The sequence below is a fragment of the Amblyomma americanum genome, chromosome 7 (genome assembly GCF_052857255.1).
Source record: "Amblyomma americanum isolate KBUSLIRL-KWMA chromosome 7, ASM5285725v1, whole genome shotgun sequence".
Classification (NCBI taxonomy): domain Eukaryota; kingdom Metazoa; phylum Arthropoda; class Arachnida; order Ixodida; family Ixodidae; genus Amblyomma; species Amblyomma americanum.
This window is the reverse complement of record NC_135503.1, coordinates 31612088-31637773: the sequence shown is the minus strand read 5'-3', so window position 1 is coordinate 31637773 and position 25686 is coordinate 31612088. Positions and strand designations below refer to the sequence as shown.

General features: G+C 49.0%; 1 protein-coding gene across 1 annotated transcript; it reads left to right on the top strand.

The window, feature by feature from the left end:
* Positions 1-4407: 4407 nt before the first annotated feature.
* LOC144098801 (alpha-2-macroglobulin-like protein 1) lies at positions 4408-25686 on the top strand. The gene is made up of 34 exons (XM_077631672.1): positions 4408-4523; positions 5008-5108; positions 5330-5508; positions 6138-6329; positions 7036-7091; positions 7309-7378; positions 7458-7571; positions 8339-8423; positions 8872-8977; positions 9393-9507; positions 9752-9873; positions 10506-10709; positions 11017-11232; positions 12111-12428; positions 13031-13183; positions 13863-13929; positions 14723-14844; positions 15392-15524; positions 16148-16286; positions 16850-17078; positions 17578-17826; positions 17949-18000; positions 18115-18210; positions 18947-19120; positions 19641-19894; positions 19997-20207; positions 22422-22591; positions 22921-23070; positions 23253-23333; positions 23701-23810; positions 24092-24179; positions 24301-24369; positions 24663-24765; positions 25438-25686. Exons 2-34 carry the CDS (start codon positions 5029-5031, stop codon positions 25539-25541), a joined length of 4611 nt encoding a protein of 1536 aa, XP_077487798.1. The 5' UTR covers positions 4408-4523; positions 5008-5028; the 3' UTR covers positions 25542-25686.

Sequence of the window (25686 nt, the reverse complement as noted above, 5' to 3'; positions counted from 1 at the left end):
TCTCGGAAGCCGTGGCTCACACATATCCCTCGACCTGCTCATCTAGTGAGATGTGGTGCTCGTGTATTCGCCGTCGTCACCAATAGAAAAACGTAATTTCCATACCAGCTGGTGTTTCAGGGAAGACCAAGTAATTTTCAAAAAAGGCTTTTCGGGGTTAAAAATATGGCCGTTGCGGCGTAGTATTACCAGTGTTGGTGGACACCAGAAAACCGGTGAATCGTTTTAAGCAGTAAGCTGGTTAACTAATTTTTAATAATTAACTTTACAACTATTAGCGGTAGGCGCGTAGTTGCAATTAGAGATTTGTAGCCGGTCGTTAGTAATAGCCATATCCTATTTTTAGAATTTCGTAAACATGATTATCCTCGGCTCTGTGGCTCGACAAAATCTGGCTACATCGTGCAAAATACATTCGCTTCAGAATAGGATGCAGGCAAAGCAACCTTTCCAGGGCACGTAACTAGTCAAAAAAAGCCAAATTTTGTCGAGCCGTATCGCCAAGCGTATTCGCGTTTTCTAAATTCTAAAAATTGATATGGCTGTTACTAACAGCCGGCTACAGAGCTCTGATTGCAACTAGGCGCCAAACTGTAATAGTTAGAAAGGTAAATGTTAAAAATTAGTTCACTAGCTTAGCACTTAAAATGAATCACCGATATTCTGGTGTCCGCCAAAACTGGTAATACTATGCTGAAAAAAGCACTTCTTAACTTTAATTTTTTTTTTGTAGCGATAGTTACACTACGCCAGCCACTTCTCGAGGTCATCGTGGCTGCGCGCTGAGACGTGGCACCACCGCTCTGCCAGCTGTGCGCATGCGCGAATGACGTCATAGCCTTCAGCTGGTGTGTGCGCCGCGCGCCTCGCCGCTGCGCCGACGGCGGACCAGACGCCGCCCGCCTCGTCAGTTGTGCGCATGCGCGAGTGACGTCATAGCTTTCAGCTGGTGTGCGCGCTGCGCGCCTACATTACGCTGGCATTTCGAGCCTTCAGCGTGCCGGCGCTGTGGCCACCGTGGCAGCTGCCGGCGACTCGGCGCGCCGGCGAAATCGAGTGGGGGAGGAGTGAAGAGGGGGAGAGAGTGAATCCTCGTCCAGGGACGAAAATGAAGAAGGAAGGCCCAGTGAAACGCAGCGGCGAAAGACTGACTTTGCAATTCGACTGAGCGAGTTCCACTCGGCCAGCTGTAGCTATCGCGTCGCTCCATGTTTAACCAGGGCTAAACCACAGCCATTTTTTTTAGAATTACTTTTCTGAAACACCTGCTATATATACGACACGGCGGAAACGGAGCTTATATGATGGCCTCATACTGCGTATACCCTTTAGTGGAAATCAGTGTTGCGGCTGCTGAAAGGTGTAGTTATAATCCCATAAGGGATAACACCATACCGTACCACCGCTGGTAGCGCTGACTTGTTCCGCATGACATTGTTTTGCACGAATATTCGCTCAGGTAGCGAATATTCGCTTTAAGACCTTCGTCTATCCCTCCACTTCTTTTTTTTTTCTGCAGTCGATTCTCGGAGCTATTTCTGAGTTTCGGCTGCGGAGTTACTCTCGCGCTGCCGATGATTCACTGTCAGGTGCATGTCTCTTCCGGCAGGTGTTAACGACTTCTTAATGTTCGCGTAACGAGCGGTAATGCGCGTCGGCGCCTTCAGTTGCAAAGACAGAAGCTCCACTTAGGTTGTTTAACGTGCGGGTTATTATCGTCACCTACCTTTACTTAACTGCGCGCTGGCTTATTTTTTTAATGCAGGGTGCATTTTTCTGCATATTTACAAGAGATTCCTCAAGCTTCGTTTACAGGCCTTCGTTATCGCCTTTGTAATTAACACGTTGAGTGCGGCAGCGACTTTTGGAGCCCTAATCCCTGTACGTCGTGGCCCACCGGTTTGCCACCTTTAAATTTTTGTGTGCGGCGTGACCCACCAAAGAGCTACTGGCGAAGCCAACTTTTTGTAACTGCCAATACATGGCAATACCGACCTGGCATGTGTGCTTGAACACACTACCGCATGATACACCACGTGACCCAGCGGTGACCACGGCGCACTGAACGTGTTAAGGTTAAAGTAAGCATCCTCGAAATGACCCAAAAGAAAACAGACAGGTGTGCGCTCAGCCGTGAAATAGATTTATGTAGGTTCTGGGTGCACAAATTGTAGCCTACGTATATATCCGCTAAATTTTGCAGGTCATTAAAAATGTACCAAAAATCGTTTACGTGTAATGTAATCCAAAAAGCAATAAGCCTTAGTAATGAAGCTCTACCTGAACAACGGGAATCTTGCCTTATTATGTAGTTCCGATTTCCTCTGAGCTTAAGAGTGGCTTCATTGTTTTTTGTCTTGTCACTGAGCAACAGAACCCCTCAACGCTGATTGTCTGCGCCATTATTCAGCAGTCACAACTGTAAAAGCAGCCATGGTACCTGCCTTCTTTCAATCGGGCTGTTGCTTTCCGGCAACAAGTTGATAAATCGGTTACTCAGGACAGCATCAAGGTAGCCCTTACCACGATTTCGGGACACCCGCTTTAAGTTCCCCTGGTTTCCACCACGTGGCGCATTGCTTCGATCCTTCACCTGCAGAAGTTGTTAGACATATGCAGTACAGAGGGAGATAGATTAGGCTTCAAGTATAGTAAGGAAAAATCTGCAGTCATGACATTTAATGAAGAGGGCGGCGAGCATAGAATACAGGAGTTCGTGCTAAAGGTAGTGAATGAGTACAAGTATCTTGGGGTGTGGATAAATAACAGTGTTGAGTATCTGACAGAGCATGAAAAATATGTAATGAATAAAGCTAGTAGGAATGCAGCTGTCATGAAAAATAGGGCACTGTGGAATTACAATAGGTATGAGGTGGTAAGAGGGATCTGGAAAGGGGTGATGGTCCCTAGCCTGACCTTCGGGAATGCGGTCCTGTGTATGAGGCCAGATGTTCAAGCAAGGCTGGAAATTAGGCAACGGGGAGTAGGGAGGTTAGCTTTGGGAGCACATGGCAATACACCAAATCAGGGGGTACAGGGTGATATGGGATGGGCGTCTTTCGAGAGCAGAGAGGCTAGCAGTAAGATAACATTTGAGGAACGATTGAGAAGGATGGAGGAAAAGCGGTGGGCTAGGAAAGTTTTCAGATACCTGTATATAAAGAATGTTGACACGAAATGGAGAAAGCGAACTAGAAAATTGACAAGCAAATATCTGGACAGCAGTAAGGGGGCAAATCAGCAATTATCGGTTAAGAAAAAGGTTAAAGGAACAGAGAGAGCTTTGTGGAAAGCAGGGATGCTGACGAAATCGGCACTAGAAACATACCGGACCTTTAAACAGGAAATTGTCAAAGAAAATATCTATGATAATTGTAGGGGAAGTTCTTTGTTGTTTGAGGCCAGGACTGGAGTTTTGCGGACTAAGAAGTATAGAGTCAGGTACCAGGAGATAGACACTTTGTGCATTGCGTGCGGAGAGGAGGAGGAAACGGCTGAACACTTCATACTTTTCTGTAAAGGGCTTCACCCTAGAGTGGAAGGCAGCGGGGCTGACTTACCCAAGGCATTGGGGTTTAGGGATAGTGAAGGGAAAGTGGATTTTAAGAGCTTAGAAGTAACCAAGCGAAGGTTATCTGATTGGTGGCTAAAAGCAAGACAGGAGTAAAATTTCACAAGACATGGCTAGGTGGCTTGAGCCACCGCCCGATGTAAAGGGTTCAGCCGTATCCATCCATCCATCCATCCATCCATCACAAATAGCGCGTTGACATCAACCGCGACGTAAGAAATAAAAAGAATCACTGAGTGGCTGCAAAACAGAATGCCTGATAGGCCGCTATAAGCTTAGCGCTAGTGGTGCTCTTCCGAATTCCTGGTAATGGATGCCGGGATGGCTAGAGCAGTGCCTACTGAGGGGAGGTAGAATTGACATCGTGTTCAGATGCACTTATTTTCCTGGCTGAGGCATGAACACTACTTATGGAGTAATATGCAGCAGACAGACGTAGAAAGCCTGGGTAGTGGTTCATTCAGCAATACGCTATATTTGCCCCGAATTTGAAATAGTTCTTTTCAAAATATGGGAATGATAAGAGCACAAACAAAAGAGAACAAACTGGAGATAGCGTTGCGTTTTCTTTTATGTCTGTTCTGCCCTGTGTTCGCTGTTTTGTGCCCTAGAAAGAGGAGCTGAAGAGCAAACGGGCACGTGTCACCGTTTTGCCGTCTGTTACCCGCTACACGTGTCGTCTGCGTTTTCTCGCGGTTCTGCAGGCGCAGCGCGTGCTGCCTAAGGTGTGATGACACTTATTTCGCCCTGATAAAGAAAGGCTCAGATGTATACGAGCGATAAGCGCCACTCGACAGTATAAATACGAGAGCATCTGGCTGTCCGCTTTCACACTGTGGCCCGCGGGTCTGACGCCTGTACCGCGGCTCTAAGCGCATTGCTCTCCGCTAACATCAGTTTTTCTGTAGGTCGTTGGCGCTGCCAAGGTGGTCGACTGCTGCAAGGGGAAACGGTAAGCACCTGTAAGAATGGTCCTCGCAGGCGGAAGTGTCTGCTCAAAGAGCTGTGGCAAGCAGATTTCCTTTTCAAGGCTTTTGTTCCCTCATGCAGTTTTATTCTGTAATGGCTCATGACCAGCGTCAAATGCTGGTATTTAAATACCTGGCATCGTCCGAGCCATTCACGTAATCGACCCTTCGTTGCATTATGCGAAGTTCCGTTGCCGTAAACGTGCCAGTTGAGTGTTATTCATAGTGAGCCAGTCACTTTGCTTTTGCCGACCTTCAATGCCTGCGTACTCGCGTAACATTTAGCTTCAGCCTGTCAATTTTGATTCTGCAACAACTTACGTCACAGTTATTATTGTGACTGCTTTCGACTGCCAGCCTGCCGTGTTAGTCGACGGGTTCCACTGCGATGTTGCGTGACTTTTGCATTGGGGCCTTGAAGTTTTACAGCGTTGAGGCCCGGCGTTCACTACCCCCCTCCATTCACAGCAGGCGCCACAAGTCCCCGTCATGGCGTCAGGTTGGACGCGCCGGCTGCTACTGCTGGCAGCCGTGGTCACTCTGGGAGCAACGCCCACCGGCGCCTCTATGTGAGCATATACCCTCCTTGCAACAGTCCTAAAAGCCAGCTCCCATAAGCACTAGGAAGGTGGAAAATTTTTTTCCCCTCTCTGTACAAAAATTTTTTTTTATGAACTGCATTGTCACATGAGGTGCTTTTTCTCAAATTCCGTCGCTGTTCTAGCCCGTTCCGCTCTTCGCCATTACATTCGCATGCCATTCACAAAGGTCACGTCATTCTCTCGTGCAGTGAGTACCTTGTGACTGCACCCGGATTCCTAACTCCGAATTCCGACATCAAGATCACGGCTGTGGTGACAAACGCATCGTCCGCGGGGCAACTCGAGGTAGACCTGTGGGGCACCCGTTCGGGAATCGACCAAAACAGCACAGTCCTGGCAAGTCGGACGTACGCCGTTGGTGCAGACGGTGAGCACTCCATTCTCTTCCATCTTTACCACCATATTGAGACTAGTCTTATATGGCCAACTGCCAACGTAACTCGGCGTCGTTGTCGGCGCCCCGGAAGTGGGGTCCAGAAAGCCCCCATTTATGTCAACGGCGGTGATTTTCTTCCGAATGTGCTAGGCATTGAACAAATGACCTTCAGAATGCGATGCGAGCCCACAACCAATAGGCCACGAAACCGCGTTGCTTATTGGCTGTTAAGGGTTAACTTAGCTTATGCGTTGCCTTCAGACTATATGCTAATGCGCACGCCAGCAATCCTCCATACAGTCTCAAGGGATCGAGCTTCCATTTTTATTTCAGTTTCGCTCGTTTCGCAACTCGGCAGCGCTGATGCGCTATGTGACCTACGACCCCTGTAGCCCGCCAGAATGCAGCATGCAACGCTCCCAGATGCCTTGCTATAGCGGCAGAAGTTACTTTGCTACACTCGCTATTTTTGTATTTCCCTGTTTTCAGGTTTGCCGTTAGAACTTTTGCCGCACCGTTGCATAAAAAAAAAACTTTTCCTTTGCTTGCATTCGGAAGTTCCTCTTCATATGTCATCTTGTTGGCTACTCTCCCTTAACCCCCCCTCTCATTTCATGCAGGTATTGACGCCGAGCTACAGTTCCGCGTTCCCAACCTAAGCCCCAGCGACTTCCAGGACTTCTATCTCGACGTGACTGGACAGTTCCGCACTGAGCAGTTCTACAACAGGTCCTCTGTTCAACTGGAATACAAGACTGATGTCAACGTCGTTGTTCAAACGGATAAGCCCGTCTACCGTCAGGGCACCACAGGTGTTTTATTTCGGCCAAGCTTCTTATCCGCGCAACATCTTTGGCGTGCCTACACGCTCTTCCTCGTAGCAGCTATCTCCTTTCGTAGAGCTTCGCTTACTCAGTTCCGAAAATCTATACATTCCTTCCATTCTTGAAAGAATTATTAATCCTCTTGCCGTCGTATCGGATCTTAGCCTGTTCCTTCTAGGCACGTTATCCTCTTTGAACGCTGACAGGTTACGGCGTTTAACGGCGTCCGACGTTAAGCCCATGAGATAGTTATACTTGTTCCCTTTACGTTAATCTCCCGTTCTATACTTCCACTGTCCGCTCGTTTATGGGTCCTGCTCCTACGCGTTGTCGCATGTTGGCTCCGCCACGTGCACTTGCAATTCCTTTCCCAAGTGCCGCACTTTCTTGCTGGGAGCCCGTCGTGGGGAAACCGCGTATAGTTCAAATGCTCAAGTTTGACGAGTATTTCGCTTGAGTGAACGCTTAGCTCTTTTTCTCGGTGAAACGCTAGTCTGCTCGTCTCGTGCACTTCAGACGACCAGGCGTATTCAATTCAAACTCGTTCTTTAACTCAGCCCTTGAGCAAGATAATTATAAAGGTTAATTTGCCGCGCGCAGGATTCCAGCCTCGAACACCACTCTAGCGGTTCTTGAACCATTTTTTCGCCAATGCTCGGACGCGGGTTTCATTACTGTATCCCATTATTTGCAGTGAACTACCGAATACTCCTGCTTGGCAACAACCTTATACCTCTGACTGATCAGCCGGTAAGTTTACTGCGCATGCGTTACTAGCCCATCCTGCATTGCCACGAGCAGTATTTACCCTTCTGTTGTCCGCCAAATACGGCTGTTATTTTGTTGGTATGTATGACAATCTAATGTGCATCGTAAGCAACCTTATCGGCAGTGCCCGCCCCGCTACACTATTGCCTCACAGTTGGCAACTTCCTTTCGCAATCTAAAACGCTTTCTCCTCCCATAGGCCAATATTACCATCACGAACCCGTACGGACAGCTCTTCTTCGAGCAGCAATTTGTCAATTTCACTGACGGTACGCAAACTTTTACTCCGTCTCGCATACTCTAGAGCGCATTCTGCCCGTCATGGTAATGCATGTCTGCATTCTGCAGGCCTCGTACAAGGATCCTACGACCTCCTGGCCATTACGGACGAAGGCACGTGGACGCTCACCGTGTCGGCAGGTGCAAACTCCGGGTCGACAACTTTCGAAGTCCGGGATTACGGTAAGCCCCGTTGACGGAACGATGCGTATGGATAAAAAGCGTTTTTCAATGATTTACCCTCGCGTTACTTTCAACAATTTTACACAGCATCGTCCTCTTTCTGTGGCTGTCTTTCTTAGCGGCTTGTTCAATTCGAATATCGATATAATTTACATAACACCAAGGGGATAAAGTTCATCCGTAACTGCTCCCTTGTAATTCTAATCGACCTTGCGTATTTTTTGAACACTGGATCAACACTGCCCTCATAGCCTAGTCGTCCCGGTTGACTCGGTTGGTAGAGCGACTGCTACGATAATGTGAGGGTCCTGGTTCGAACCCTGGTCCAGAAATAATTTTCATGCGGCAGCACTACTTCACTAACAATCCTGGAAAAGTCTCTGAAGCTTCGTTCTTTGACCTTTGACATGACATGACTTATTTACGGTATGGCTAGGGGAAGGTCGTGCGTTTCACAACAAATTGTCTTGGACGACAAGTTAAGGACATGTTTAGGCAAGAGTCGATCTAATTCGACACCAAGTGCTCTCCCACGTCATACCCGGTTTCACTGGTTTTTTTTTTTCAAATACACACTCTGTGCACGCGGTACAGCCTTCCTTTGCAGCTGTCTGCCTGCTCTTGGGTGAATAAAAATATTTAATTACTCCCTCATTATGAAGTGCATACCTATTCAAACAGCTCTCCACATACCTGATAACGTTACCTTCCCTACTTTTTTTTCCATTGTCATTTGCCTACAAATATTTCCCAATTTTTTCTTTCAGTGCTGCCCAAGTTCTCGGTTACCATCACTCCTGACCCCAACGACGTCGTCACAAACCCTACTGTGCTGTACACGGTCTGTGCCAAGTAAGCGTACATTTATTTCCCGCCAATCACTGCCGCCGTTCACCCTCAGCCCGTCTGGTATGGGACGTTTTCATAGCCACCACTGCAGTTCACAATAGCTGCACTTTCCCAACCCTTGTTTCCTGTCCCTAGGAAGTACAGTGACGTATACTGAGACGCATGCCAGTGCACATTGCGCTGACTGGCTGACCTTAGCATTAGTTCTCTCAAACCCAACAAACCTTGCTGTTATATCTGCGACATGTTGCTTCCAATCAAGGGGCTGCAGAAATTTTTTCATCGCTCGTCTCTGCGACAGGCATTGAGCGGCTTTCGATCAACCTCCTTCCTGAGAGTACACATTCATAGCATCCAGGCTCTGAGGCTCCAGTTCGCCCCTTGGGGGCCTGTCCTCATTGCAGCTCGCATTTCCATCGCCACATAACGCCTTGCCTGTTTTCGTTTACAGGTACACCTATGGCGAGGATGTTAGAGGCACTGTGCAGATCTACACATCCCCCTTCAACTACTATTACCCAGTGCACCAGAAGCCAGTCATCCTTCGGGTCGCTCAGGTAATAGATAATTGCTTCGCAGCTTTCTGTTTGAGGGATGGGAGAATAGATCATCGCTGTGCAGGTGTCTCTCTTTGTAAATTACACGGCATTATAGTTCCCTACGCAGTTTTCTTTTAGGTAATGGAAGTACTGAAGATGCGAATCGGGACTCTACGTTTGCTGGAATATCCTTTGAACAGCGCACAGACAACCTGAGCGGGCTGGCTAACTTCTTTCGTATGCAAGACGCGTGGTCAGACATCCTTTCACCCCTTCAAAAGCAGAGTACGAGGCCAGGGCAGCTAGGCTATAGGCATAATTGCCATTTATTCACCAACTACTATTTCCTTTACTATGCATTGCGTCATGCGTTCTTTATTTTGGTTCCTGCGTTAACTCTAGTCATGGTTTTTTTTTCTCCCCTATTCGTTAGATAAACGGCTGCTACGACTACGTCTTCAACGTATCCCTGCTACACACTGTGAACTACACGCACCCTACGTACCCTTCCATCAACGTCACTGCCAATGTGTTCGAACACGGCACGGGTAAGCTGCACGTGGAAGTTATTTGGTGCCCTGTTCCCTTTAGTCGGAGCTCTCAAGTGCCCTTGTCAGGCACACAGCTGCTTGGCGCATTGGCAATACTGGCTTGTGGCTCCGGATCCACTGTAAAGCACTCGTAAAGTATGCCAATAATTCCCGCTTTTCCTATTTCCAAAACATCGGTACTAATATGGATGGTACCTTGCATCGCTGTTTTGAACGCGGCTACAACCACATTTCTACGCAGGTGTCTTTGAGACCACCACTGAGCTGCACAGACGTGAGACCACACGACTGCTCCTGACCTTCGACCACAAGGACGCCAGCAGCGACTACACCATCAAACTTAACCTCCTTTACAGCGGAAAGGTAAGCAGTCGTCCTTCTTCCGTGAAGGTAAACGGCTGCCTTACTGGCCCTCACTCGACATCTCTGCGAATTCTCCTGCGACATTCATTCTGCTCGTGCCATTCCCCGATCTATCGCACACCTTATCAAGGTACAGTGGTCCCGACGTTCATCATGGACGCCCCGACTACCACTGTATGAAATTGTGAACGTGTATGTATGCATGTGTATGTATTACCTGTATGGGCAGCTGTTCTCAAATCCTATTGGGCACGCTTCCATCTTAAAGCTTCGACAGCCCTTTGCCGGCTAATTTGCCCATGACTCGCTTCCAGCCATGCCTCTCCGCCAAGCTGTCGACTCCCCTTACAGCATATACACCGACATCCTTTTACCAACTCCCTTGCAGCGATACATTTTACAGCAATGGTAGTCTCTTGACCATTGCACACAAGGCGTTGTGCCCCGCCACATTGGCCTGCATGAAGTTCAACGGGACCATAGTCGGTATTTCTTCATTGCTGTTTTTTAGCCCAATCCTTAGCCGTTGTTTCTTCTCGGCTGCTTATTATTCGCCTTCTCTTAACAGCTGCTCCTACCAGTTTTCCCAACTTGCAAGCTTCACATTGCGACGTGTTCTCCAAACCTTTCAGCTTTACGTGAAACAGCTCGATGGAACTCCACGCCCGGATGAGCTCATACAGCTGTGCATGTTTGTGGAGCGCAACACATTCAAGTGGCGCTCATGGGAGACCGACAACTTGCTCGCCTGCCGAAACTACACCTCTGACGCCGACGGTCTCGTTCTGTTCAGCTTGCCACCCTTCAGTCAGAGGGTCACTGACGTAACTCTTCAGGTACGTGTACAACATGCGTATGATCATGACTGCCACAAGCCCTATCTCTGACAATAGGCCACACTGCACGTATTCATATTGCACGTTTTCATTTAGTCACCAAAATCGTACGAGATTCCCTTGCTGTGCAAGCTAGTGGAGGGCACCAATTAAGGACCTCTTCTGTCCAGCAGCCAACATGTGTCGCTATCGGTGGTCACAGTACTGCTTAATTCATACGGTGGTCTGGCACGTTTTACATACTGCACTGTGCACCGCTTGCTTATGCCACCGGCCACATGTCGACGTACCCTCAATCCGTTCGCAGGCCATCGCTGTCAATTTCCCGCGCATCGTGGTAGAGAATGGACCCACCCTCGAGAAGCCCTCGGAGCAGCTCAGCCTCATCCCCTTCTACTCGCCAACGGCGAGCTCCATCCGCATCGACCGAGGAGACGGAAGTGTGTTCACGTGCCAGGCCCAGTTCACGCGCCCCATCGTAATGACTGCCGACGCCAACGTCGACTACCACATCTTCTTCACGGTAAGCTCGAGCAGTCATGGCCGCCAACAGCCTCAATTCCTCGAGCAGTGCGCTATCAAAAAGCTTATACAGCGAAGGGAGGAAGATGGCAACCAACCGATGCTGGTTTCACTGGCATCGTCTTTTATTCGCTTCTGCGCCGTGACCAGGCTCGGAGCACACGCGCACTCACACACGAGCGCACACCCTGACCTAATGTAAAGAGCTATTTGCACCGGTGTCCCTGCGTCACTCGCACAATAGCGACGTCCTTTGGATAACAGCCGGACACGCCCTTTGACACCGGACAAGTTGGGGTACAATCTACCGAAACAGCACAGGCTGTCTGGACAGTTTCTGCACTCCTACGCACTCTTACTACAGGTTGTAACCGATCAGTATCGATCCTCGCGAATATCTTGCCCATTTCGTATCTGCCAGAAGGGGCCATCACTAGAAGTAATCCTCCAGACCAACCTCCTCTTTAAAACTCTGTCCCTCCGCCCTACACATCTACCAAAGTCCGATAGGTTCTTTTCAGTGTCGTATAGCTATATCCTGTACTGCTATAACGAATTTAGTATAGAGAGTAGTTGACTGTCTGTTCCGCAACGGTTTGTTCCAGCACTATCCCCTGCACTTAGCCGATGTGCAGCCAGCCGTACGGAAGATAAAACCAGACCTGTCCTCTCGCCTATTTCAGTTCCTTTCTTCATTGTGCCTGCTGTCCTTTGTTTCCGCTGCCCCATCTCGACTGCTTCCGTAGCGATGGCAGATGCCGGGGCTAGTAAAAATAGTTTATTTCCTTTTAATTATTTTCATAAATGCTACTACTACGGGCACCCACTTTCTCCTTTTCATCTCTGTGAAGACGTGTCCATGACTTGCGCCCATCGCAGCTCACTTCTGGCGGTCGCATCCTGGAGACGCACAACTTCACGAAGCGCTTCACCGAAGCGGAGCTCTCCATGGACCAGTCGGACGGCAACGAGGTCACGAACGGTGCCCCTCCTTCGGGCAGCTCCCAGCCGCGGGTGTTGGAGCCAGAGACCGTCCGCTCGGTAGGCAGCCTCGAGTTCCAGTCGAGGCTACCCGCCGACGCAAGCCCCAAGGTGCAACTCCTTGTCTACTACGTGCACCGGGACTCCGATGGCAAGCCCATCGAGGTTGTCTCCGACTCGGCAGAGTTCACTGTTCAGAAGTGCCTGGAGAACAACGTAAGTACACCAGTGCTCGTTTGCACGTCGCCCCTTTAGTTTGCCACCTTGCCGTGATTACAGCCGCTTGTTCTCTTTCGCGTAGTAGTCCTTCTGACATTCACACCGGCAATGGTCTGTCTTGGCGTCAGTGTAGTCTCTGCACAATTCCAGAGCTGCGCAAGATTACATCTGAAAGTGCATAAGGGATACGGCCTCCTTTATGCCTCATTAGTAATTAACGGCACAAAAGGGGTGCTCCACTGACTAATAAAGTTGTCCTAATTTACCGCATCTATTATGCGGTACATGGTACACCTACTAGGTTCCAAAAAGCTCACCGTTCAATCGAGTCCCGTTCCAAAGCCCAACTGGAGCGCATAAGAGAAGTTTATGCAAGACATACGGTGTCTGCTGAAAAACATGAAATTTGTTTACTTCAAACGCGCAGCGCCTTGAATGTAGCTCGTCGCTCATTTATTCAAGTGCGGAGACTATTCCTGGCTCTGTCTCCATCCCGAGTGCAGATTCTAACGTCACCTGCGTTAATTTATTCGTTCCGACGTTTCGCTTTCACTACTTCTCAGAAAATAACCGGGCTCTCTATTCGCCTTTCCCTTCAGGTGTCCCTCGAGTTCGATCCCAAGACAGCTCTGCCTGGCTCCAACGTGTCTCTCTCGCTTTCTGCTGCCGGAAACTCCCTGTGCGGAGTCGGAGCCGTTGACGGCAGTGTCGCTCTTCTGGATGGTTACACTGAGCACAATTCTAGGGGCGCCGTAAGTTGACCATCGCCTCTCGTTGACACTTTTCTTCGAGGCATAGCTGCCGAATGCGCCAATGTTCAGTCTTTGGCACCTTGTGTATCAGTTTCCCACCGGATTATTTAGTTTCATTTACAAAGGCTTGCGATACTGCCGTATTCAGTTCTGCACCTCGGCAAACATTATACTTCAGGCGAGTCCTCCTTATCACTGCGGTCTCGATATCAGACTTCGCGGTGTTTGCACTGTTTTTCTGCTCTAGACGACTTTTCTTTAGCCCTTGCCCACTCGAAAATTTGCTTTTTGTAGTGCCCGTCACTGCACATAAGGATGCACGTACCCTCGCGTTTCAGAACGACAGATCATTGTCTAATGGTGACGGCAATACTTCTTCTTTAATATGAGTAGGGTTGTCCTCTCATATGAATCCGTCATTTAAACTCCACTAATACCACTTTTAGGTGAATTCCGGCACTGAAAGCATCTGCAGGGCCTTCGTAAAGCGTGCGCGTACTGTTTTCTTTACAACAACTAATTTCCTTTCTTTTATTTTCCTGCGACGTCTGTTAAGCCGTGAATTATCGCCTTGCTGACGTCACTGCGCAGCGTTCGCTTTAGCTCGTACATGTCTGGAACAGGATACATAAGTTTTGCTCGCTTTTACTGAATGCTAACATAGTGCTTGTCGTTCCAGCTTCTAAACCAGATCAAATACGAGAACACCCGCACTTCTCTCGTCAACCAAAGCTACTGTTCTGTCGGTAAGTAAGCCGTGTGAACCGTGTTTATCCGACGCAGCACTGCTTGTAACTAGCGGAAGCACTTACTGCAGAGAACCCCCTCCTTCTGCGCGAACTTCCTGTGCCAGTGTGTCGCTGCCTCTCCCATTCTCTGCACTCGGTCAGGCTTGGGACCTCTGATGGTGCACCATCAGGTTCTCGCTATTCCGAACATCCAGTGCGGCCCAGCGGTTACTGGTCTTCGTATGTAACGGTGGCCAGTGACTACTCGTGCTTTGAGCAGCCACGTTACCCTGACACCCTCAAACCGCTTTTACGTCCTTCTGTCTCCTCTCATTCAGCCCCGGATTAATTAACGCTAACTGTAGTTCTATTACACCGCTTGCCTGTGGCAATAACCGCGCACGTTCAGAGCAGCTTCTGCCCTTTTCTCCTGTTCTTTAACTTTGAACGCTGACCATGCATATAACCTATCTGCCAGTATTTACCAACATGTTGCAACTTGGGCGAGCTGATTCAGAAATTTTTCGTGTTTAAACCGCGGCTTAAAATCGCACGCACGAGATTTCAAGACGTAGTGCTCGAGCTTCATTGGGTCAGTTCCTGTTTCTACTGTTCAATATTCGTCCCAGCTAATCGGTGATCGGTTCAAGCAATGGCTCCACTTCGCCTATTAAAAATTATTTCATTCAGTTAGACGCTGCTTTCTTCCGTGTACAGTGTAACGCCCTCCGCTATGCCCTGGCGCCGTTACTTCTCATCGGTACTCTCCGCGTGTAAGGTGTTATTTCTGTACACACTGCCCTCTTCGCAGACGGCTATCTCTACAACGAACCCTACGAGAAGTCGGGCGACTCCACAATCAAAGTGCGGAGCAGGAGGCAGACACTCACCCCTACAGTCTCCTTCAGCTACGACTCCCTTAGCTCATTCGAGGTAAGTTTCCCATGATGCACTGCCGTTCATCGGCAAATGGCTGCTTCCTCGGATTTTGCTAGTGTGAGAAATGAAGGCATTGACAGGAACGCGGCTTCCTATGGAACGACCACTCGTTGGTAGTGGCTGGTCAGCAAGCAGGTAGTGAGGCTTCTATTACCTTCACTAAAGGACGAAGGCTCCTTCACTTTGCTCCGTATCATCCCTACCGTGCGCCAGATGACGTCATTTCTCTGTCCTGTCTGCCCGCCCGCCACCTCTGGCATCGCTGTCGCACCATCAGATCACTTGTTATGTGACTGTTCACCATGCCGACAAGCAAATTTCCTGTTCTGCTGAATGTGACTAAAGGTTAACGACCTTCTAGCTGAAATACGAACCAATTGCACCGAATATGTCAGACCACGCATCTAACTTTTTTCCCGCTGTCGCACATCTTCCCTTCACCCGTCGACTGTCATTGCATGCATTCGAATGCACGCAACTGTGCCCCTATGTGCCCCAACACTCCGTCCTTATTTGATTAACCTGTCCCTCTTTTTCGCAGGACGCTGGTCTTGTCATCTTCACCAACCTGCCAGTCCAGACCAGGCCGTGTCCAAACCGCGCTTTCCCTGGCTATCCCAAACATCAAGTCTTCGAATCTACCAATCCCGTCCCCATTTTCCTAGGTTTCGGAGGCAAGTGCTGCAGTTCTTTTGCCTCCAACATCAACTTCTGTTCCTCTATTACTCCCTTAATATAGAGCAAGCCAAAGAGACTACCCCTGTACAGAATGGCAATCCACAATGCCTAACGAATCTTTTCACCCTTTGACAACGACCACCTTTCCACTTTGGACGCAGACCCGGAAGGAAAGGTCCAACTCCGTGACTCGGCGGGTGACGCTTGCGCTGTGCATGCGGACACCTTCCGCGAGTCCTCAGACGATCGATAACATGCGCTGTGCGCCTGGTCATGTGGATAAGGTGTTTAGGCTTGCGTGCAGACTCTTCAACATACCAAAGAGTACAAGCAGAGGCGCAAAGCGTGTTTCGACGTTATGCTCCCGCTGTTCACAGCGCTGTTGAAAGCAGGCTGTAGCACCCTATTTATGTGCATTGCAGGTCCCCTGAACAGAGTATTTAACAGGCTTTCAGCGGCTTATCCTTCACATTTAGGCCTTGCATTGTGTTGTATATTGTTAACAGCACCATAAGTAAACGGCACATGATTCCGAGCCCTTTTGAGTACTCTTAAAGCGTTGCAAACTTCAAATAGTGGCAATGAGGCTCCGGTCTAACGACCTTGTGTCTTCTGGCAGCTGCGAACAAATTGGCGTCCGCTCCCAGCGGCTTTGCCCACTCTGCGGAAGTCGACTCTTCGGGACCTATCCTCCAGGGAACAAACTCTGTTCGCACCCTCTTCCCTGAAACGTGGCTCTGGCAGATCAAGAGAGTGAGGTAAGCTTCTTCCATTCTAATACTGCGCGGATTTTTTTACCCTTCTGTGGATAAAATCTGTTCCGAAAATGCAGACAAGATTCAACTACCTCCTTCCCCATATTTACCCTCCATCGGCCACCTGGCTCGTCGTGATTTTTTTTCGAGTCTATAAAAATTTGTTGCTGCTTCTTTTTTATTCTACTTTCTGATCAATTCTCTTCAAATAATTACCCGATTAATATGCCATTTATGAACGCCACATATTAAGGCATCCCCTATGCTTCCTGGTTGCGGTGACTGGTGGCTTCTGTCGTGGACATTTCAACTGGACATTGTGTGTGCGTACACTTCGGAGGTCTCGTCGGTAGGTCAACGTAAGACATCTCGATCCTTGATTCTTGTATGTTCTGTGCAACAATACGCGTACTGCAGTTGGTTCAAGCGCACCGCTGAAGTCTTGCCATTCAGCGCCACCGGACACGATCCGAGCCGCTGGGGTAGCTACTGGCGCTTCCAGTGGTCGCGCACGTTGGCCATGCAGACTAACTCCACCAGAATATGCTACATCTTGCCTCTCGCAGCCCTGACGGATCCTCTGTTTACTCCGAGACTCTCCCGGACACCATCACCACATGGCAGGGAACTGCCGTATGCCTGCACCCGCAAAATGGCCTCGGCGTCTCACAAGTGGCGAACGTCACAGGGTTCCAGCCGTTGTTCGTGTCGCTCACGTTGCCGGCATACCTGCAGCGCAACGAAGTGGCCACGGTCATTCTCTCCGCGTTCAACTACGGCGATGAGTGCGCAGCGGTATGTGACGGCACCTTCAGCTGAAGACTAGCGGGAGGGGAAAGGTCGTCCCAGATAGCACAGCATAAATTAGAGGAACATCTACAACAATATAGGGCTGCATTGATCGCCTCGTTTCCAGTGATCGCGCTTCTCTCTGGACATTTTTTTTTTGTTTCCCGCTTAGCATTATACGCATTGTGCTTAGTAAGGATGCCATACACCTGCTTACCCTGCTAATATGCTTTGCACTGGTATTTGTATGCAGTCTGTTAGTTCAAATATCGCCTGACGGCCGATACGATCAGTGGCTTCTTCAGTAGTATCGAACGCGCTGGAATACTTCAATCTTGCTTCTTCAGTCGTGAATGTAGAAAATCAACTGTTCTTAAGCTAACTGAATGCTACATCGCATCGTTTGGTCGTATACAGGTGTATGACATCTCGCGTATCCTCTGCTTCATCACTACTGTGCAAGATTAGTCGGCTCTGATAATCGAACCGCCCCTTCCGCTTCCAGGTCCGGGTCGGTCTGAGGTCCCTCGAAAATCTCGAGGTGATCGGCGGCCCCAACAGCACCGACGCCTTGCTCTGCCCAAACTCCAGCACCTCCGCGTCCTTCCCGTTCGACGTGCGCGCAACCACGCTCGAGGTGTCCCGGCTCCAAGCCCGCGTTCAAACGAGGCCCGACGCCCAGGCCGAGTATCCAAACGTCAAACTGTCCAACGTCAACTCGAGCGATACTGTCATCCAGGCCATCGATGTTAGGGTAGGTATACGGACGATATTCAGCGACGACATTAGACCTCTTCAGCCCGCTGTGGGCGTTAGCAGGCTTCAATTTCTCGCTTATCTCGCTGCTTTGTCTAATCCGTACCTTTCACCTTGCAGCCTGAAGGCTTCCCCATCGGTGAGACAAACACGTTCCTGCTGTGTGCGTCAGGTATGCGAACTTGCCCGTGGTCTCTATGGTTCCTTCGACTAGACTTCAGTACATTCTCACATGCTTGCTATAAGTTCGCCTTTCACCAACTCCCTCTCATTTCTCCTACTTCAGGCGAAACCAACAGCTCTCCGGACACCCTGGGTGTCGATCTTCCGAGGCCCGTGGCTCTCGTTGAGGGCTCTCAGCAGGTTGTTCTGGTTGGCACGGGTAAGCCTCCAATACCCTTTACATACTCGCGGCGCCAATGTCCAGCCACTTCTCCAATATTTTTCTTACTGGATCACAGTGCTCCACCCCGGTTGGCACGCTACTTCAGCTTACCTCGTATAATGTCACGCTGCCCCCTTTAAATGTATTCAGGGCTGACATGTTCTCATTAAACTGCGATATGACTACATGGAAAACGGCAAATCTCTTAATTCGAGGCAATCACGCAGTTCGGCCGACATGTTCTTTCCTGGTGTTACATTATGAGTCGCACGTGGTATCCTAATCTACAGCATTCTACCCGAATTGTTGCGCTTGCCGTTGCTGTTACCGAAATACTGCCAGTATTGGTAAAATATGCTCTCGGGTGGATGCCACCGGGTAATTAGCTCCCTTTTTGCAACCTTACTCCACCTTCGGGGATTCCCCTAAAACATTTAACAAATGCTGTTCCCACTTCGAGTTATTGATCAATTCTCTCTGGTCCTAACACAAGCTTGCCGCACCGGTTAGCTCAGTTGGTAGACTGCTCCGGTGAAGCCGTGGTCCCGGGTTCGAACCCAGGACCAAGACGAGTTTTTCTTTACCCATCAAGTTTCTGAGAAAGCCGTGTAGCTTTTTTGCAGCCCTATGGCGGCGCTTGGGTGGATGCCAATGAGTAATTACTCCTTTATTGCCGGCAGTGTTCCCCCTCTCGTACTCGTCCTTCATCGAGACTTGTCTCTCGTGGCTGCAGGAGACATCCTTGCTCTTGGCTTGAAGGACCTGTCTGTCCCCACCATCACCTATTCTAATGCCGAGGGAGCATTGGCTGTGCTTGCCTCCAGCGTCTACCTACTCAAGTACCTGGAGCACACAGGGACTCTCACTGACACGGTGAACTCTGGACTCCGGTCCCGCATACGCCAAGGTTGGTCATTAGCAGTGGCCAGGTTCTCTGAAATATTACGTTTCTTAACACTAGTATGCCTGTGCTGATCTATTGTTGAGCACTGCACGCTGCCATGGCAGAACAGTACGCGATATGCGTTACGCTTATTAGGCAACACCAAAATATATCAGTGCGCCGAAGTAGTGGCTCCTGCATTCTATTTCTCATGTGGTCCGACCTGTGTCTTGTGTGACAAAATACTGCACAGAATGTGCCCTCAAGCGATGTCTCCGTACATTTCTTTCAATGGAGCATCGTGAAACTACGCATAGCTGGTCAATGACACCTTAAGCATGTCAAGGGCTATACCACCACTTGATATTGTTCAAGGCTTATCGCAGCCGTACGTCCCCTTTGCACATTCCCTTTTCACAGCAGAGCACAACTTACTCGACGGCTCTCATTCTTAACCACGCACCAATACGTGGGATATGTATGTCAAAATACACAAGAGCGATGGCTATGTAACCTGGATGTGCTTCTTTGCCTTCTCAATCAGCATCTCAGGCTCAATACAGCTTCCGGTCCTTCGGCAATTCGTACGCTCCGTTTGGCTCTGACGAGACCCCGAAGAGCGTCTTCCTCACCGCTTTCGCTGTGAAAGCCCTGAGCGTCGCCAAGGAGTACTTGGGTGCCAGAGTCGAGGCAGACATCGAAACGAGCGCGCGCTATGTTCTGCAGCACTGGGATCCTTCCACGGGCTGTTTTGTGGAGAACGAACCTGGCTCCTCACCCTTCGGCCCCCGCACAGACGTAAGCGCAGATTCTTGCTAAAAGTAGATGCGCGCAACGTTCTGGAAACTGTTCCGTTCTGGCCTTGTTTCTTTCTGTCGCACACTGACTTTCCCGTTGCAGGCCGACTTCACCGCAGCCGTTGGAACCATGCTTCTGGAGAGCGGCTTGAACATCTCTAACATCACAGACGGCATCCTCCAATGCATAGATTCCGACAATCTGCCTTCCAACCACACGACCGCGCTGAACGCCTACTTTTCGGCACTCGCTGGGCACGCTGACAGAGCTAACAGCGCCTGGGACACGCTCCTGAGCGAGGCTGAGAAAAGCAGTAAGTGCTCATGCACGTACATTGTCGAGGCGAGTGATTGTGTGCACCGTTGAATTAGTCCCTGCGCAGTTCAATCGCGTATAGCTACGCATTCACATCACGCAATAGAACTTGTTTTCCTTATGCCCTCTTGCAGCCGAAAGCACTTTGGCCTCTGCTGTGACTTGTACGTAATGGTGCGTGCACAGCACTTAACTAATACATGTCTTTCGAATGCCTCCTAATTTAAGCAATCCCGTTAAATGCACCGCCATTTTCACAGTCCGTGTTTAAGTGTACTTTGCGCGCATGTTCCTTCACATCTCGCCGTTCTTGCCAACCAACGTACTATCGGCAAGCTATATATTTTACTCTAATAAGACGCTGATTTTAAATTTTTGTTAGAACCGCGCACAACGTTAACGGTTTAGTCTGTGGGTAGATGCTCGGCATGCTACAGCATACGTGTCGCTCTCATCATTTCGCCTCGTGTGGCTTTCTAGCAATGGCGGCACTTTACTTAATACTTCCTTCAAACCACTGCCAGTGAACACCGCGTGAAAGGCTGCGGCTCATTGTGTGTTGTGCCATACAGACGCGTAGCAGAACATTATTAGAGCACAGCGCCAAGACCACCCCGCATTGCAAAAAGTAGGCACAGGAAACATTCTAGTCGAGCCGACTGGCATTTGATCATTGATCAACCGCCAATAGTGATATATTACTCCTATAGTCGACAAAATTATTCCCTATAAGCTTCTCAGATGACTGAGTGACTGCCAGTAATTTCATTTCATTTCATTTATTGAAGCCTTAAGGGCCCGTGGGCATTACATAAGGCGGGGGCAAGAACAGTGTGTACAACATATGGTACCAGCTCAACAAAAACAAAAACAAAGAGCAATGAAACGAAACAAAGCAAAACATTAAAATTAAAACATTAAAATTAAAAACATTAAAGGAGATAGTAACACAGGATCAGATTATTTGATGAAGCCGAATACATCACGTAAGACACAGGTGATTCGCTAATTCAGTGCGGAAAATTGCTCGATCTGTGCAAGAAGCAATATTATCAGGCAGGGCATTCCATCGGGCTATTGCATCTGGGAAGAATGAAACATTCATAGCTGATGTGCGGCCTTTAATGGGAGCTATGGGATGAGTGTGGTTTAGGCGAGGGGATATTCTTGATGGCGGCTGCAGCAAAGGATGCCTGTTGATAGGGCGGTAGAAAAAGGAATGAAGGAGGCATAGGCGTGATACGATGCGACGTGATTGGAGACTTGGGAGGGAAAGGGCTCGTTTTAGTGCAGTGACACTACTATCACGCGAGTACTGTGACATGATGAACCGTGCAGCTCGATTTTGAACGGCTTCTAATTCATTTGTAAGGTATGCTTGTGAAGGGTTCCAGATGGATGAGGCGTATTCAAGCTTTGGGCGTACGTATGTCTGATAAGCTAGTTGTCTGATTTCAGGTGGTGCTGACGTTAGGTTCCGTCGCAGATAACCAAGAGTGCGTGAGGCCTGGGAGCATATTGAATTAATATGAGTGACCCATGATAAGGATGATGTCAGGTGAACGCCAAGGTATTTGTAAGAGGAAGTTCGGGCAATGGGAGTTGAATTAATATGGTATGTGCAGTTAATAGAGGTTTGTTTACGAGAAAAGGACATGAGTTGGCATTTGTCTAGGTTTAGTGGCATGTGCCATTTTCCACACCATGATGCAATTGTGTCTATATCATTTTGTAGCTTAATGGTGTCTTCAGGGGCATGGATGATGTTATAAACGACGCAGTCATCCGCAAAAAGTCAAAGTTTGGTTATTGTGTTAGATGGGAGATCATTTATGTAGATTAAGAATAACAACGGTGATAACCCTGCGCCCTGAGGGACACCTGATGTGACGTCAGTATGCGATGAGCTGCAACAGTTGGCTAATGTAAATTGCACGCGCCCTTTAAGAAAGTGCTCGCGCCAGATAAGTAATGTTTGCGGGATTCCAAGTAAAGCAAGTTTAGCTAGCAGATGATTATGCGGAACACGGTCGAATGCCTTGGAAAAGTCGAGAAAGATGGCATCAATTTGTAGGCGATTGTCCATGTACTGAAGGATGTCGTGAGTGAATTCGGCGAGCTGTGTTTCGCATGAGAACGTGTACGTTCGGCTTTACTGGGTTAACTTCTTCCTGCTGCATGCTCCTTTTCTTTTTCCTTCCCTTTCGCACAGGTGGCTTGACCTCTTGGAGCGGCGATGGCCTGACTTACGGCTCGGTGGACACCGCTGGTTACTCGGTTCTCACTTTGAAGTTGCTCAACCGAAACCTGGGAGAAGCACTGCCCATCGTCCGATGGCTCATGCAGCAGACCTACTCCAGATACAGCTTCTCCTATTCCGGGGTACGTGTGCGCGCTGTAAAGTTAGCTGCACGTAGCTTCACAATGCTGCCACTTGTCGCTTTTAGGGGAGTTTTATAATGCTCGAAATGCTGGCTGGAATAAACTTGGATCCAACTTGGCAGAGTTATGTCTAGGTTGTTTCAATGCGTGTGTCCGTTCGCTACTTGCTTTATACTAGCACTGTTCAGTGAGTTGCAGCGTGCTCATGGGAGTTTTTCCTTCCACGTTATCCTTGCGGTGTCTACATAGTTTTCCTAAAGCCTGGTCCTTAGTGGAGCTCCTCTAGAATCGCGGCTTCCCACTTGCAAAATTTCATATTTGTCTTCCAGGTCTACACCGTCGCCATTCAAGCACTGACCCAGTACTCGAGCGTCGCATTCTCGAAGAACACAAACTTGACTCTGAACGTCGCTGTCAACAGTTCTTCGCCCGAAACGGTCTCTTTCCCGATCAACGAGCAGAACAAACTGCTGTACCAGGTACCACAGATCTCCTCCACAATCAGTTACGTTCAACAGTACATGAGGGGGTAGTTGGTCTGGCCACACATAGAGTCCATAAATCGACAGAACTTCCTTCATGCCATTTGGCAGCCTTCATTCTTGCAGTATAGGACTTTGGTCATTCACACAACGTCATGCCTCTTGTTTTTCTCTCGCAGGAGAGCCTCTTGAACAGAAGCGAGTCGTACAGCTTCAAAGCATCTATTTCTGACGGCAGCGTCGGTTGCACAGCCTTGCAGGTTAGTACTGCATACATGCCACCAAAGGTGGAGACTCCTCTGCTTAAGCCCATGTGATTGCCTTTGTATTTCACGACTCTGTATCTTCGGACTATTCTCACCGCAGTTCCTTGTGCTTGATCTTGGTACTCTCTTGTGTCTCTGATCTCTAGTCTGGTCAGTCTCTGGTCACATAAAAGAACAGCTTGAGTGCTTTGTCAAAGCACTGCATACAGTAGAAACAAAGCTCGTAGTTCAATAAGAGAAAATAAAGCTTAATCACAGTGTCGTGACAGCTGTAGAGGTTTGCGTTTTCTCCATTTTTATTTGCCATTTAAATTCTGCTGTCTACGGCTTCGGAAGGCTCGCTGATGTATCGTTCTTGCAGGTTCAGTACTACTACAACTCCAGGAACAGTCCTATTCGGCGAGGACTTCAAGTTAACGTGTCCACGACATCGGGCCCAGACTGCAGCGCCCAGCTGGACATATGCGCACGGTCGGTCCAAATGGTTTGCTTTCCACGTAAACGGGATCTTTTCCTCTTGCAGTTCGCTGGTGCTGCGGTTTTTCGCCAGGATGGCAGCGATCGTCTCATTTCTCACGCGCTACAGTTCTGCAGCATACTTTCCCTTTATGATGTAATCGGATACCGTCTTTGCACCCCTTACGGAGCCCTCTTTCTACCCGCTCCTCCTTCCTCTCCTACACCGTCCAACTACGCCTGTCCAGCTCGCGACCATTCTAAACCATCTGCTTCACCTGTCCCCCTTTCTGCAGGTACACCGAAGGTTTCCTACGGAGCGCTGCGATCGTCCAGATCACTCTGCTTTCTGGATACTCCGCGGACGACCAGTCTCTCAAAAACGTGAGTTAAGCGATATCTTATAAAACATCCGGCACTTAAACAACGATGCTGTGGGCTGCTAGCTTTTCGACGTAAAGTTTCAACTCCTGTCCGTTCTCAACTCTCGAATCTTTTTTTACAGCTGGTGAGCAGCGGCGTCGTAAAGCGGTATGTCGTCAGTGACAACCAGATTCAGCTCATCTTTCAGACGGTAAGAACTGCTCACTCTAGACTAGAACATTATTTTTAGATACCTGTACTCAGTCGGTCTCCATCGTTTCTTTTCACATCTTGCTTCATCGCAGCGCTGCTCTAAACAGCAAAGACCTAACGCCCAGTGTACATACAAACCTGTCGCCTACCTCTAAGGCTGCACGGATTTGTAACAATGGTTGCTTTTGTCGGCCCACAAAGATTGTCACTCCTCACTGCATTCCTGCAGCAATATCCGAAAATAAGGTTCGACTTAACTGTCACTGACCAGACTAATATTTCTTCTTGCAGCTGACTGTGGAGCCCACTTGCTTCAGCGTCACAGAAAGCAGGAACCTGCCAGTGGCGAACCTTCAGGATTCGATCGTGGAGGTGTACGACTACTACCAGTACCGTAAGCAAACGGAATTTTGTACACAGTGCAATTTGTCGATGCCCTTACCATGCCGAAAGCAAGGCTTCCTGTAATTTCTGCCACAATCGGTACATTCCAGCGCCCTTAGCTTTGCAGGTGTTCATTACTCTAGCTTTGTTGGTAGCCTATAATGTGTGCAGAGATGCTGAGGTGTGCTGAATACCATTGGCTCTTTGTGCAATTTCATTCTAAAGGAAAAGTCCATTTACCTCTGCAAGGGGCATCTCTATGATGTTTTACTCTCAAAAGCCTTCAGCCACCGCGTTGGCCGGGTGTTTACGGTGCTCGGCTGCTGGCCTGAAAGACGCGGGTTCGATCCGGCCGCAGTGGTCTAATTTCGATGGAGGCGAAATTCTATAGGCCCGTGTACTCTGCGGTGTCGGTGCACGTTAAAGAACCCCCCCAGGTGGTCGAAATTTCCGGAGCCCTTCCCTACGGCGTCCTTTGTAGCCGGAGTCGCTTTGGGACGTTAAACCCCCATAATCCAAACCGAATCAAATGCATTTGATCTGTTCCACTCGAAGGCCTTTTAGATATATTAGCCAACTCTTGACGGCGCGAAGACCGCCATAACTGCATAAACTCGGGTACGAAGTGTCTGCTGAACCTGGGTCTAAATGAGACCGCTAAATTTCGTGCCTTCCAACGCAGAGTACAAGGCAACGGCTGGTTACGGAGTGGAGGGGAACTGCAAGCCTCTCGAAGTTGCGCCACCCACGAGCCTCAACGAAGTGGACAGCGTGATCTTCGTTTAATGATCTTTTACTCTTTTTCGGAGCATCTCTAAGCATCTAGACTGACGATCTCAAGTGCCTCCATGTACTCTTTTGTGGCACCTTTTGTTCGTCTGTATTTTAGCACTCGCTCCTCTCATCCTCAATAAATGCATGCACACAAGAG